This window comes from Gigantopelta aegis, chromosome 3 (assembly GCF_016097555.1).
Source record: "Gigantopelta aegis isolate Gae_Host chromosome 3, Gae_host_genome, whole genome shotgun sequence".
NCBI lineage: Eukaryota > Metazoa > Mollusca > Gastropoda > Neomphalida > Peltospiridae > Gigantopelta > Gigantopelta aegis.
In genome coordinates, this window is record NC_054701.1 from 33,985,165 (window position 1) to 34,001,653 (window position 16,489).

The following is a 16,489-nucleotide window of genomic DNA, read 5'->3' on the forward strand; positions in this document are numbered from 1 at the left end:
CAAAATACAGTTTTTACAGGCTACTAGTAAAGCTGAGACCACTCCCGGGTCCCCCTCTAAATTTATGTAATGTTTTTGTAACAACCACACCCACCCACCCCACCCCACCGCGACGTGATTTTACCAAAAGTATAATACATGTAATAATAATAATAATAATAATAATAATAATAATACACAATTATTATTACTATTACTATTACTACTACTATTACTACTACTACTACTACTACTACTACTACTACTACTACTACTACTATTATTATTATTATTATTAGCCTACTACTACCTTTTTGGGGTGGAGGGGCGGTGTTTTATCTGGAGGAGTTTTGGCTATAAAAATGCAAGATTAGGCCTAACGTGCGTGCACACACGCACAAACGGCAGGCTGAACTTGTCCCTACACGTAGAACTGGATTCAACTGGCTTAAGTAATAATTAGCCAACCTTTGGACGACAAAACATGCAATAATACACTCTTTTTTTTACGCTATATATTAAAACCGAAATACCACTTTGCGAACCAGTCAAAATAATTTGCACACTCGCCTAATAATAATAATAATAATAATAATAATATAATAATATAATAATAATAATAATAATAATAATAAATGGTTCATGTTCCGACTGTTTATTATTTTAGTTCAGCATATTCGCGGTTATTTTCGTCATGAAATAATATATTTTTTATTATCTGCCATGTATACAGCCGGCCCACATTTGCCAAGTCTCTATACACGGCGATCGTTTATATAAAATCCAAAAATACATTATACGGTTGTCGTATATAATACTATAGCCTCATCACTACGAGTCTGTTTTTCCGTATTTTTCATGTTTCATCACAAGAAGAGTTCCAAATTTAAAAAAAGAAGCGTATCATGGAATTCCCTCGATCGTAGTTCAATTAAAATATTTTGGATCATACAATAACTAGGTTTTGTATTCCAAATGAATGTAAGTTTCATTTATAATGCATATTTAGAGAAATCCGTGATTGAGCTCCTTTAACACCAGGACGATCAGAATACACATTTGTTTTATTGCCAAAAGATAGTTTTTAAACAAAACGTTGTATGTAATATGTAAGCTAACCGTAAAAAGTAGCTGTCCGATGATTAACTAAGTAATACGCTCCAGTGGTGTCGTTAAACAGAGGCGTGATTACTTTTTTAAGAGAAGAGACGTCTGTGCAAAATGAACCACTTAAAGGTATCTTTTTCTGAATGTTTTCTGATAGGCCTACTTATGATAAAATGGAAAGGAAATCAAAGAAACATGTTTCTCAGTGCATAATAATGATAAAACATGGTGTGACGGTACATGCTCTTAATTATCTTTTCGCCTGTGGCGATGTTAATTGTTCTAGAGGGTCGTGTGCACTTGGTTACGTAATACCTCCGCGCGACCGTACACACTTAGCCAGGTGCCGGCCCTCATTTGCCAAGTCTCTATGCACGGCGATCGTTTATATAAAATCCAAAAATACATTATACGGTTGTCGTATATATAGCCTCATCACTACGAGTCTGTTTTTCCGTATTTTTCATGTTTCATCACAAGAAGAGTTCCAAATTTAAAAAAAGAAGCGTATCATGGAATTCCCTCGATCGTAGTTCAATTAAAATATTTTGGATCATACAATAACTAGGTTTTGTATTCCAAATGAATGTAAGTTTCATTTATAATGCATATTTAGAGAAATCCGTGATTGAGCTCCTTTAACACCAGGACGATCAGAATACACATTTCTTTTATTGCCAAAAGATAGTTTTTAAACAAAACGTTGTATGTAATATGTAAGCTAACCGTAAAAAGTAGCTGTCCGATGATTAACTAAGTAATACGCTCCAGTGGTGTCGTTAAACAGAGGCGTGATTACTTTTTTAAGAGAAGAGACGTCTGTGCAAAATGAACCACTTAAAGGTATCTTTTTCTGAATGTTTTCTGATAGGCCTACTTATGATAAAATGGAAAGGAAATCAAAGAAACATGTTTCTCAGTGCATAATAATGATAAAACACGGTGTGACGGTACATGCTCTTAATTATCTTTTCGCCTGTGGCGATGTTAATTGTTCTAGAGGGTCGTGTGCACTTGGTTACGTAATACCTCCGCGCGACCGTACACACTTAGCCAGGTGCGGAGGCCATGTGACGAGTAGTTACGTAATACCTCTGCGAATGCGGTTTTTACAACCGTGATTTGGCGACGATGGCGACAGCTAGTCTGACGATCAGAGAAAAATATACCGACTCTGGTCGTGGTGGAAACTCACATGATAAGATTCGGTGCCGCGATGTACCCCCAGGCGATATTCGATTTATAATAAATAGCTAGAATTTTAGAGTTATGGGGAGAAGCAAAAAGGACGGCTCCCAGGGAACGTTAGTCCGTTTGGACTTTGGGTAAATATATTATTTCTGCTCTGTTGTATAACCTTGATGTGATTGATGTGACTTTAAATATTTTAATACTGTATTATACCAATATTCTTTATCTGACGAAGTAAATCGTAGTCTTACTGTTCTATATTTATACGAGTATTTGGTAATATAAAGCTTAGCCAGTCATCCTAGAAGACCTAGGTAAACTGTAGGTTATTGTCTTTATTGTGATAGGTACCAGTATTAATTTGTGTTACAAGGTTACGGAACGAGTAGTAAGGGTTAATTAAAAATTAACCAGTTAGGAATAGAGCTGTAATTCCTTTATTAATTAAGTTCCCCTAGAAGCGTTTCTAAATTATCACACGTGTGGGTGTTGTGTCACGGTGAAGTGATTAGCATATTGTGTAAACTAGACACCTAAAGATTAACTAATTAAGTGATCAGTTCTGGGTTGTTATTATTGTTGTTATTAATTAACTACTGCGGCTGTACATTTGCCAGCGTAGGTTAATACAGATTCCAAAGTGTATTGTGTTTTTGTTGTGTTTTCTAGTGAACTAAACGTGCTATATTACATATACTTTATATAAGATCGTATCTCTGATCATACCTAGAGACGATCCAACGCGGGTATATACTGCCTGTTACAGAGAGATCTAATAGATATACAGTTAGGAGAGATATTTGGACAATCGTGTTTTATTCAGTTACGGGTATTATAGAATCCCCGTGACACACGGTTATGACGATATTTGGTCTAGATAATGAGAAACCAGAAAACTCCACTGCCGTATGGACTCCTCCTATCGAGTAGCAGTAAATTATCTTTTATATGTATTTTTCTACTCTCAGGTCACCACATTCCATAGTATTTACTATACCAGAGCCAAGTTCCACGAAGCGATTTTAGAGCTAATATCACCTTAAGTGTATAAGGTACTAGTTATGCATCTAAGGTGATCCTGGCGCTAAGATCACCTTAAGTGAATAAGGTACTAGTTATGCATCTAAGGTGATCTTGGCGCTAAGATCGCTTCGTGGAACGGGGCCCTGTTGTGTGACATTAGTTGGGAACAAAACAGACGAGTCCACCACGGACAATCGACCTCAAGCACCATAAATGGGCAAATACTCGACCACTCAAGTACATCCGGTTCTATTAGATAAACTGATGCAATATTCTAGATATGTATCCCAAGATAGCAATTTCTTTAAAACAAGAATTGTGCCTTCAATTTGTTGTTCTTCACTACATAAAACTGAAGTACCATTATACAAAATACGCTTTCTAAGTATGTGAAAGTATCATTAAATTTCTCAAGTTCATATTATTTATCACTGCACAATTTGCCTGTCTCACACGGGACTATCGGCTGTGTGCAGCTAATCATGCGCTAACTTTAACTAATAATAGCATAGTGATACGTGATTACATTTTTAATAACAGTTATTAAAATGACATTTATCCCTAATACTACCGTATCTGTTTCTGGAGTAAGAAAGTTTATTTTAAAAAAAACCCCAAAAACTAATTAATAATAACCCCAATAATATGCCTAATAATAATAATAATAATAATAATAATAATATAAAAATAATAGTATGCCTATTAATAAACTTAATAATAATATGCCTAATAATAGACCTAATAATAATAATAATAGACCTAATAATAATAATAATAATGATGATACGTAAAATAATAATGATGATGATGATAATAATAATACAATGAATATAATGATAAATAAACTAATAATAATTAAAATGATGATGATGATAATAATAATAATAAAATAATTATAAATAAGTATTAAATAAAGAAAGAAAGAAAGAAGAAGAAAGAAAAAGAAAACTAACTAAATAAATATATATTTGTTTAAATATTTTACCATACCAGTTTGCTGCCAGACGGAAAATATTGCAAACATCTGTCGACCAGAGATTCTGAAAACGAAACGTGGAGTTATTTCTGTCACAGACAACATTTTCATTACCTTTAGATAAAATGTTCGAGAGAGGGGTTTGTTACAAAGACAACAGTTTCATTACCTTTAGACAAAATGTTCGTGAGAGGGGTTTGTTACAAAGACAACATTTTCATTACCTTTAGATAAAATGTTCGAGAGAGGGGTTTGTTACAAAGACAACAGTTTCATTACGCTTAGATAAAACTTTGAAGAAAGAGCTGTTATCAAACCGAACAAACACCTAGTTCTCCAGCACCCGCTGGCAATCTTTTAAATATCCTAGTGCGGAAGATGAGTGGACTTATTACTGTTCACGTCTTCCTAAAATCATGAAACGTTGGTGATGGGCTACTTATCAGTTCTTGATAAAGAAGCAAGGTTTCTGAGTGTTCTTCCGGTTTTATTAAAAATAAAATGGCCTCCAAGAAAATGTTTTTTTTCAACAGAACAAATTGCTTAACACAAATAAAAAGTCTAATTTCGGCATTAAACATAGAAAATGATAAAACGTACCTTCAACACAAGAGTTTTAAAACTTGCAGGAATCGCTCACTTCCAGTAATGTCTTAGCTAATGTGCATATTTACGGTGTCTGTTTTATGTTGAGATACCAACATATTTTTGTAATATATTTATGTACTCAGTATTCCTTTGTACAAATTCCATGTCTCACTTCAAGTGACTTCTATTTTCCGTTCGAGCCAGTGCACCACGACTGGCATACCAAAGGCCGTGATATGTGCTACGCTGTCTGTGGGATGGTGCATATAAAAGATCCCTTGCTACTAATGAAGAATGTAGTGGGTTTCTTCTCTAAGATTGTATAGCCAAAGTACCAAATGTTTGACATCCAACAGCCGATGATTAATTAATAAATCAATGTGCTCTAGTGGTGTACTCAAACAAAACAAACTGTCACTCAATAATTTCAATGAAGTAAAGGGAGTCATACGCCAAACTAAATCATTATTAGGTTTTTAATGTACATTTGTTTGTACATTTGCAACGATACTGTCTTGAGGATGTTGGGTAAAATATAAATACATATGTACAGGGTCAGTGCCTATAAATTAATCCCATATTTCGGATGGGATCGAAAGAAATGCAAAGGCAAGGGATGGTTGTTTAACAACAACTTTTAGATAATCCCATATTTCGGATGGGATCGAAAGAAATGCAAAGGCAAGGGATGGTTGTTTAACAACAACTTTAGATAATCCCATATTTCGGAACGAAAGACTTTAGCAACATGTTGTTTAAAACTAGTCCCATATTTCTTGATCTAACATAAGATGCATTTCACACTTTACACTTACTTACTTCTAACTAGTTTTACTTACTTAAACTAGTTTTGATTGAAACATATTTTATTGCTTTTTAAAGAACACAGGGATCAGGCGCAAGTTAAACAACTTACTAAGCCTTCTTCGTAATACATACATGTTACGAAAGTAATTTTTTTTTTTTTTGCAATTTAAATATGAACAGAAATAAATATCACTGAAAAAGAGAAACAAAGAAAGAATAAAGGAAATAGAAAAAAGACACAATAAAGTTTTCTATGTACGATAAATAGACAGCAGGTTTGCTAAAGGAAAACACAAAACACAAACAAGGCATCGAAATGATTACGTAATGGCTACAAAAATAATAATAACAATAAAATAAATAAATGGTAATAATGTTTAAAATCTGTACTTTATTTACTAATTACGGGAAATGTTTTGTTTCATTTATATACTTATGTGCATGAACACATATTTGTTTATTGTCTTCTTCGCTTAGATCACGTTTACCATTTAAAACCAATTGTAAATCTATTGGCTGAAATGTTTGCAATGAATTCCAGAGAGTGCGCGTCTTTGCCTTTCATATAAAATGCATTCACAGAAAAAATGATAATTGTTTTCGAAATTATATCCAGAATCGGTGCTAAGACCAACTCGTTATAAATCTGCTTTTACAGCACTAATCCTGTATGCAATACATTTTCTTTTCTATTACCAAATGAATAGTATGGTGCAAGGCATGGGGCATCAGGTTTTATTGCTTTTTTAAATGAAGATATGTTTTGACAATTTCGAATTCCAGCTCGTAGGTTGTTCCAAAGTTTTATCGTCGAATGGATAAATGAAGATTGAAGTAAAATTAGTTCTAGCAGGGGGTAAAGAAATATCATTCCGATTTCTCAGCATGCAAGGGGATCTTTGTCCAACTGTTTGTGGGATACTGTGTATCATAAAATCAGGAGCCATACCGTTCCTTAGTTTAAACATTGTACACAGCTTTTTGAATTTACGCCTAGTTTAACTAAATTGGTACAACTAAACCCGTTTAAAATGTATGTGTGAACGCGATGTTTTCACCATACCGGTACAGCTAAACCGGTTTAGCTAAAACACTTCGGTATGTGGTTTAGTTAAACTGGTATAACTGAAACAGTTTAAATTTAAGTGTAAACGTTTTTAGTTAACTACTATAAGGCGGAAGTGACAGGGACCCGTAGTTCGGATATCCAAACTTCCGCTTTATACCGGTGTAGCTAGTACACGTGTGAACGCTCGTCATTTTTAAACAGAAATGTGTCAGCTAAACTTGTGTAATTGTGAACCCAGATACATGTGTGTGTGTGTGTGTGTGTGTGTGTATGTGTGTCTCTGTGTGTCTGTGTGTGTGTGTCTGTGTGTATGTGTGTGTGTGTGTGTGTGTGTGTATGTGTGTGTGTGTATGTGTGTGTGTTTGTGTGTGTGTATAAGCCTTATTGCTTTCGACTGAAATATCAAACTTAAGAGATAACATGTTTTTGCCACAATCTTATCACCCATACCACAGACTGACATATCAGTTGTTACAAAACTCGCTTTCACTCTCTAAAAACGTTTCGAAACAAACCACCGTAGTATTTTATCTATAATTAAACTGGATACGAAATGGAAACTAGCTCTGATTAAAAATAAGACCGTGGCGCGTTCAGAAGGCAGGATGCTAGCGAACTGTTTAACAGGTACCACCGTCTTCTATTATATCAAAATCCATCTAACTTTAGACGCAGACACCTAGCAAAACAATGCGGTCGCCTGAGGTCTTGATCGTGTCCCCGGTTTCCATAAAATATGTAAAACTCCAGTGACCGATGCAGATTGAGGTTGACTCAAACATACTTTTATGGGAACCATAGCAAGATTTTATGTATCGTTCTGCGAATGAGAGACACCCAGAGAGAGAGAGAGAGAGAGAGAGAGAGAGAGAGAGAGAGAGAGAGAGAGAGAGAGAGAGAGAGAGAGAGAGAGAGAGAGAGAGAGAGAGAGAGAGAGAGAGGAAGACAGACAGACAGACAGACAGAAACAAATAGAGATAGAGAGACAGACAGAGACAGACACAAAGAGACAGAGAGAGTCAAAAAAAAAAAAACAGAGATAAAAAACAGACACAGACACACAGAGAGACACACAGATAGAGAGAGACACACACAAATAATTGACAGAAACAAAGAAAGAGAGGCAAAGACAGAACACACACAGAGAGAGAGAGAGAGAGAGAGAGAGAGAGAGAGAGAGAGAGAGAGAGAGAGAGAGAGAGAGAGAGAGAGAGTCAAATGTGGTTTTTTAACGACTTCAGATATCTCGTCAGCTCGGGTGTCTCGAAGATGTCCCTTCGCACAATTTGCACTACAAACTATTATGCTTCTCTCGAGGTACCGATATCGCGAACTATTCGATTCGATCCGTTCCAACATCAAGACACCTATATACTGACATTGTTAAAACATTTAATAACATGAATATATATTTTTTTTCGTTTCAGGCGATAAAAAAATTAGCAGAACGGAATTCTACAAAGCCCCATTGGATTTATCAGGAAAGGTGTCGGGAGACTAACAATGAACAAACTGAAGTGAAAGCAACGAATAGAGAAATACAAAACAGAAGAACAGACAGAACAAACGAAATTTGTAGCAATAAATATTATTATTACTTTTATATTGAATAACTCACATCACTTTTATTGTTACTATGGTTAGAGTTATTTGTAATTTCGGACTTGCTCAATTATTTATCAGCAATATATAAAAGAAGCCTATATTTACGTATGTTACAACGTGCTGGCTTAAATGTACCTGTATTTAACATTTATATTTATATTTATATTTATATTTATATTGTAGTTCGTGTTTGTTGGTAACTGTATGCAATTATGTAGTTATTTCAGTGTATCAAACTAACCACAGCTAAGACTACTACAATTATTTTCAACCTTGATTTCTTTAATTTTAACTTGATTTCCGTGCTTATTTCCAATGAATGTGGTAGAACGCTGCCCGGTACATACCTTAGTTGTCAGGGCTGTCTTCCCAGGACAGTGGGTTAGCAATTAGTAACTTGCCAGTGGTTAGTGAGAGAAAAATCGTGTAGTGGTCTAGCCGCCTTTAAAAATTCACCCTGTGATGATTTCGGTACAGGAATGCGTCCCTAAACCAGCCTATCAGTGTCCGACGGCCTAACCGTTAGACCACCCGAGATGAAACATTAGTTAAATACTGACTGAATCGATTGATAAATGTTTAATGTTATATATACAAATATAAATTAAAATAATACCTATTAGTATAGCTGTTAGTTCCGAGTTACTTGGCTATTTCGCTTTCGTAACATCATTTAGATTAGTGCATGACAACGTATGTTCCTAAAATTATAACTTGTACTGTGAATGAAATTCTAATTAAATATTATTTATATACCAGATTTTTTGTTCTTGTGTTTTGTTAACAGTACTTGTAAATACCTCATTTCTAAATGACAGTTTGAGTGAAAGACGTAGCTTTATATAATGCTAGCGTCAGACTATCATCTGTCACGAAGAAGTTGGCCAACTCGATGGTTGCGTGGTGATTTTTCTGATTGCCGAATTACGACGGGTGGGTTCTGATTAACAACTAATCGGTCGTAGGAGTTGTATACGACGAGACTCGAGTTGTATAATTGCTCAGACTAGACCAAGTCCGTCATGACAGTTCGTAGTATGATATAAACCAAAAGCCGTGGTATTTATTATGCTATTCTGTGTACGGGGAAAGTGAATATATATAGAATATCAGGTTACTACGTTTTGATATCGTGGTTATTTGGCGAGGTTTAGATAACGGTGTAACAGGCGAGCTTCAGCTACCAAAACGTAGTAACCTGATATATATATATATATTATGCAACCCCTTTCTTGTTATAGTTTTGTAATATGTTTCAGTCAAAAGCGGAATACAAACTATTAGTTTTATCGTGTAAACTATTTCCGGAAGTCTGACAATAGCAGGTGCCCAAAAGCATCTTGGGAATGTCATAGCCAGCCTAAAGGTTATGTGTTTCCAAATTTTAAATAAAATACTTTGATTATATTTCAAAGTCTGTTGTGTCACATTACAATTGTGAAAATAAACTTTTCAATAAATAAGTTTATGTGTGACCTGAAGATCTACATCACTGGCGGCTAGTGACTGTGACGTCAGACGCTGTTCCCAATGTAAACATTATTTACAGGAACCCACTTGCGTTTTTGTTTCAAAATGTTTAATTAAAAACGCTGCCTTGTTCCGAATGGGAGCGAATAATGGACAATTGAAAAGTAAGAGGTAATTTGATGTTACAGGAAGTGTAAATGTTATATTTATTTATGCAGTTCAACAATTATTACTGTAAATGGATGTTTGAAAAATGAGAAAATTATCTACCTGAAAATTGAGCAAACATTCATCATGCGCAAAACTCATTTCCTAGTGACATGATAACACTTCGAATTATTAGGTAGGGGTTATCAGGTCAATATGGTTGCATGATAAAAAAAAGATCATCTTGCTGTTCTTCGAGAGGAGTAACATTTGTGTCACCTATAGACGAAGTATCGCAATTACAATATAAAGCATAAATGGACGAATGAATGAATGAATGAATGAATGAACGAACGAACGAACGAACGAACGAACGAACGAACGAGCAAATGAACGAACGAACGAATGGCATCCCAGCACAAACAATACATTTTTTATTTTATGAAAATAGTTGTTTACATGTAAATGTTTAAAAACTTCTATATTTATATAAAAATAAAACACCCAAATAATAATAATAATAATAATAATAATAATAATAATAATAATAATAATAATAAATAATAATAATAATAAATAAATAAATAAATAAATAAATAAAAAGGTAAACCAAAACCAAAAACAATTTTAAAAAAAGTCACTCAATGTAATGAGCTGTGAAAAATACTGGCTTCACAGGTTTGTCGGCTTCACTTCATTGCACTCCACCAAAGTGTGGTGCATGGTCAAGTGCATTGGTAGTCTTCGCTTTAGAATAAAATATATATTTTAAACAAATGAATGCGTTAAAGGGACATCCCTGCGTTTGCTGCAATTTTTAAGATGTTATCGAATAACAGAGACTTTTTGACGACTGTAATTACATATCAAATATATATTTCTGCATAAAATATCAGTGGCTGTATATTAAACGTGTTTCTGATCGTTGTAATATTTGTAAGATTTTTTCGTACGTACGAAATTATTTGAAGACAAAATCCAGTTTGGGCTTCTTACAAATATTAAGACGACCAGAAACTCATTGAATATACAGACACCGATCTATAAATACGAAAATATATTTAATATGTAAGTTTAATCGTAGAAATATTTTATTAGTCGGAAACATCTTACAATGCAGCAAACTCGGGAATGTCCCTTTAAATGTGTATGACCGTTGCGAGCGCGACATAAGGCTGCCTCATCCTTCCTGCACCGCCTGAACGAAGACTGCTAATCTGCCCGAACTCCTATTAGAATGAAGCTGGTTTGCAACCGTACCGACCCAATCATCTTGCCAAGTCGAAAAGATCTATTCGTTAATACAATGTTTAAAATCACCGTGATGACATTAAGATCGGCGTGGGAACATTAAGATCGGCATGGGGCAAATGCATAGCAGAATCGGAAACCAAATCTCCCTTTGTCCTTGCCATAAGCTTGTTGCCAATATGGCCAAGCAACCAACATATATGGTCTTTATTGGTAGTGAATAAAAAGTCGCAGTTGCGTATTACGATCCCAATTAAGGGATGTTCTAGCTTCATATATTGCAAAGCTTCGAGACACGAAAGTGAGTTTTGTAAATATTTTGAAGCAACAAAATCCTTTATGTCTTCCATGGCTTTAATAATTGGTCAAATGTCATAATTTTAACATTAAATATGCATGCAGAATCGGGTAATCTAATAGAAATTACAGAAAGAAAGAAAGAAATGTTTCATTTAACGACGCACTCAACTAGAAATTATAGTGTCTGATGGGAAGATTTAACAGATAATCATGGTAGCTAAAGTTTGTTTTGTTTAACGCCAAACTAGAGCTATTGATGTAGTAATCATCTCCTATTGAATGTGAAACATTTGGTAATTTTGACATGGAGTCTTAGAAAGGAAAACTGCTACATTTTTCCATTAGTAGCAAAGGAATCTTGTATATACACCATCCGCCAGACAGGATAACACATACCACGGCCTTTGTTACACCAGCTGTCAAACACTGGCTGGAACGAGAAATATACTACGGACTTGCTGGCGGGAGTCGATCCCAGACCGTCAGCGCATTAGGTGAGCGATTTATCACTGGAGTACTTCCCGCCCCCTCACTGTAGCTATGTTGAATAAATAACCAATGACCGTAATTTAAAATGTACCAGAAGGTGTTAAATATACACCACTTTCCTATTTAATTGAAACGTCAAAATTTAGGTTGATACAAAAGTATTTAAATAAATAACTTTCATGATTCTATTTTGGTAAATTTTTGCACTAATATTTATAAACTGTAGTCCGTCCCATCATTCTATTAAAATGTTTTGGTTTGTTTTTTTGGTTGTTAAAATAATTTCAGTTTGGTTTGACGTAAGAAGAAAAGTAAAAGTGTTTTAGAGATAACAAAAAACGGCTATTTTTGGTGTGCAATTTACAAATCAGCTCAGAAATAAATAACTTGTAGTAAATTTCACAGTATGAAGAAAGGCGTTCCCTATGGGACGGACTATAGCCCACGTTTTTTTGATCCATGGGAGATTACTCTTGTTGAGCTATCGTATTAGGCCAGCTGGCAAATTAAAGAACTATTTTAAGAAGCACAACTGGTACTGAGATTGGAACATACCGACTACGAAAGAGTTGGGAGCACATCCTCGTATCATGAATTATTATAATACTTAAGGTAACACGGCAGACAACTCGAGCACGCAGAAAATTATCATATAACTGCGAGTGCTCTCCCATGCACTGTAATCAGAAGGTATAGGCTCTGACGGTAGACAATAAATGTACGGTGGCTAGCAGGCGATTCACTAGAAAACGCCCACTAGCACCAACCACATTGCAACAAAACGCGACCACACAATTCATTGATATAACACTGGTATGTGCTGACCGGTGTGTGTAAAAGTAATGTATAAAATATAATTCCTGGCTGATTAGGAACAGTTTATTTGCGTTACTTCTTTTATACTTTAACCACACATGTTGCAATTATCATTTATTTAAAATCTACGAATATAGTGTTTTCACTAGAAATTTGACATGGCAGAGTGGACTAAATACTTTTGGGACATTTTTAGAATTTGTAGGGCATTTGTTTTTATTAAAGACAAAATATTAACAGAAATAAAAATAAATGAGCTTGCTTTAACAAATAAATGGCACCATAATTATATAACAGGGATTTTTTTTTTATTAATTGATATTTTGTTAGTGTTTTATGAAGTGAATTTTTGAATTAATTATTGCAAATGGCTTGTTTAATCTCAGGGCAGCATTTATATGGAGCTAGACTATTGAGACATTGTGCCACACCAAGCTAAAACAAGTTAGGAAAAGCACTAATATAAAACAAATGGTTCAAATTGTGAAGACAGTAACATGTAGGAGTTGAAAGTAATAACCGGTGACGCGTGGGAGTTTAAAGTAATAGCTGGTGACGTGAAGTTTTATTTAATAGCCAGTAACATTATTGAAGGAGTTTCAAAGAATTTCTTTGACGAGTTAATAGCTTGATCGTCATCATCAAATCCCAGAAAACGATACATCAATAATTAAGGCAATGACCAAATAATTAACAAACATTTTTTGTTAAGTCAGAATAATATGTAGATTTAACCTTTTAACGAGATTCCTCAAGGATATTTATGCACGTAAACAACAAATTAATAACATTTTACGGCGTCAGATTTCGCCGATGAAGATTTTCTACGAGTTATTATCTTCACCAATTTATGTGTCGTCGTCGGATTAATAATCATTTACTGTTATAGCTAATGACACCACACACCTTAGGCCTACATGCACTTTTAACAACAACGTTCTCAATATAATTATAGTGTCGTTTCATTTTCGAAAACCTTCAACTTTTAAAATTCAAATCCATTAACCTAAGTTATTTGTCAATGTAAATACTTTTCGGCTGTTATTAAACAGTTAAAAAACATTTGCGGCTGTTATTTGGCAGTGTAAAACATTTCCGGCTCTTATTGGACAGTGTAAAACATTTCGGACCATTATTGGACAAGGTAAAACATATTCGGCTATTATTGGACAGTATAAAACATTTTCGGCTGCAATTAGGCAGTGTAAAACATTTCCGGCTCTTATTGAACAGTGTAAAACATTTCTGACCATTATTGGACAGGGTAAAACATATTCGGCTATTAATGGACAGTATAAAACATTTTCGGCTGTTATTGGCCAGTGTAAAACATTTTCGGCTGTTATTGGACAGTGTAAAACATTTCCGTCTCTTATTGGACAGTATAAACATTTTCGGGAGTTATTGGGCAGTGTAAAACATTTTCGGCTGTTATTGGGCAGTATAGAACATTTTCGGCTGTTATTGGACAGTGTAAAACATTTTCGGCTCTTATTGGACAGTATAAAACATTTTCGGCAGTTATTGGGCAGTGTAAAACATTTTCGGCTGTTACTGGGTAGTATAGAACATTTTCGGCTGTTATTGGGCAGTGTAAAACATGTTCGGCTCTTATTGGACAGTATAAAACATTTTCGGCAGTTATTGGGCAGTGTAAAACATTTTCGGCTGTTATTGGGCAGTATAGAACATTTTCGGATGCTGTTAAGCAATGTAAAACATTTTTGGCTGATACAGCTTTTTCTTTTTTAATCTTTAACATACACATAGCTTACACCGTCTAGCACAAAAGCTATGATTTTACTTAAAGGGACATTCCTGAGTTTGCTGCAATTTTTAAGATGTTATCGACTAACAGAGACTTTTTGATGACTGTAATTACATATCAAATATATTTTTCTGCATAAAATATTAGTGGCTGTATATTAAACGTGTTTCTGATCGTTCTAATATTTGTACTAGGTAAATTTCATTTTATTTCCTAAAAAAAAGATTTTTTTTTGTACGTACGAAATTATTTGAAGACAAAATCCAGTGTGGGCTTTCTGACTAGACCATTTTACCTATGTATATGATATATGATGAGCTTGGAAGATTTCCACTTATTCTCTATGTAAAAACTAGAATGATCAGTTGTTGGTGTAATATGGTAAATGGCAATAATGTGAATAAGCTATCGTTTGGAATATATAAGGCGTTTCTATCTGATTATGCTAATGGAACCTATACATATAAATGGTTTAAATTTATTGAAATTGTATTTAATAAAACTGGATTTTAATTTTGTATGGTTATCCAAAATTTATGTTACAGTAACTACTAAAATGTGAGTGACGTTATTTTAGAGGGACCGAAGGACAAGTATTTGCAAACATGGACACATATACTGTTTACATAATTTTTAAAGACAGCATTAAATTGGTTTACATTATGTTTACATAATTTTTAAAGACAGCATTAAATTGGAACCATACTTTTATTCTAATAAATAAAAACAATAGATCCACTTTTGTTAAGTATCTTAGTGCCAACCATAAGCTACCCATCGAAGTGGGAAGATGGAAGAATAGTCTTAGAATTGAACGTAAATGTAGATGGGTGATAAATATCACCCGTTTGGGTGAATGTATATATTGATTATATCAGTATTACTGATGAGAAAAATATAAGAAGTTTGCTTTGTTTAACGACCCCACTAGAGCACATTGATTTATGAATCATCGGCTATTGGATGTCAAACATTTGGTAATTCCGACATATTGTCTTAGAGAGGAAAGCCGCTACATTTTTCCATTAGTAGCAAGGGATCTTTTATATGCACCATCCCACAGACAGGATAGCACATACTATGATCTTTAATATATAATACCAGTCGTTGTGCATTTGCTGGAACGAAAAATAGTCCAAATGAGTCCACCGACGGAAATCGATCCCAGATCGACCGCGCATCAAGCGAGCGCTTTACCACTGGGCTAGGTCCATGAGAAAACTCACACCACTGTCTTTGATGTACCAGTGGTTGAAAACTGGTGGGAATGAGATCCATCGTACGAAAGATAGCGCCTCAGGTGAACGCTTTCAATTCACTTCACGTCGTCCCTTCTGGGGCATAGGTTATTGAGTACAGATTTCCAGAGTTATCTGTCCTGGGTTCTGGTTTTAAGCTGCCTCCAAGTGTATCCTATCTTCTTGGTGTCCACCTGGAGGTCCACCTGGAGGTCCCTTCGCATTGTGTTCTTTGGGCGGCCTCGTTTTCTTCTGCCTTATTGGGTCCATGTTAGGTGAACGCTTTCTCGCACCCTAAATGTTGAGTTAAAGCTTGTTTTGTTTAACGACACCACTAGAACACTTTGATTTATTAATTATCGGCCACTGGATGTCAAACTTTGGTAATTGTGACATTTTAAAAGTTAGTAGCAAATGATATTTTATATGCACCACTCCAAAGACATGATAGCACATACCATGGCCTTTGATATACCAGACGAGGTACATTGGTGGGAACGAGAAATAGCCTAAGTGTTGACAGCAGAATTGATTAAAAAAATATGACATTTTTTATTGTGACAGATTTAATTAAAAAGGCATACCCTAATTTTGCTATTCACGTAGATATCGCTTGGTCGCATGATGTTGCATATTATTTCAACGGTTTAATAATGTTTTTTTTT

General features: G+C 34.7%; 1 protein-coding gene across 1 annotated transcript in view; it reads left to right on the forward strand.

Annotated features, from left to right (window-relative positions):
- Positions 1 to 9,105, forward strand: part of LOC121367919 (serine-aspartate repeat-containing protein F-like) — a 33,380-nt gene extending 24,275 nt beyond the window's left edge. Inside the window, exon 2 of the mRNA XM_041492372.1 lies at positions 8,168 to 9,105. Coding sequence (XP_041348306.1) covers positions 8,168 to 8,241 — 74 coding nt within the window. The 3' untranslated portion in view covers positions 8,242 to 9,105. The remainder of the gene's footprint in view (positions 1 to 8,167) is intronic.
- Positions 9,106 to 16,489: the final 7,384 nt, after the last annotated feature.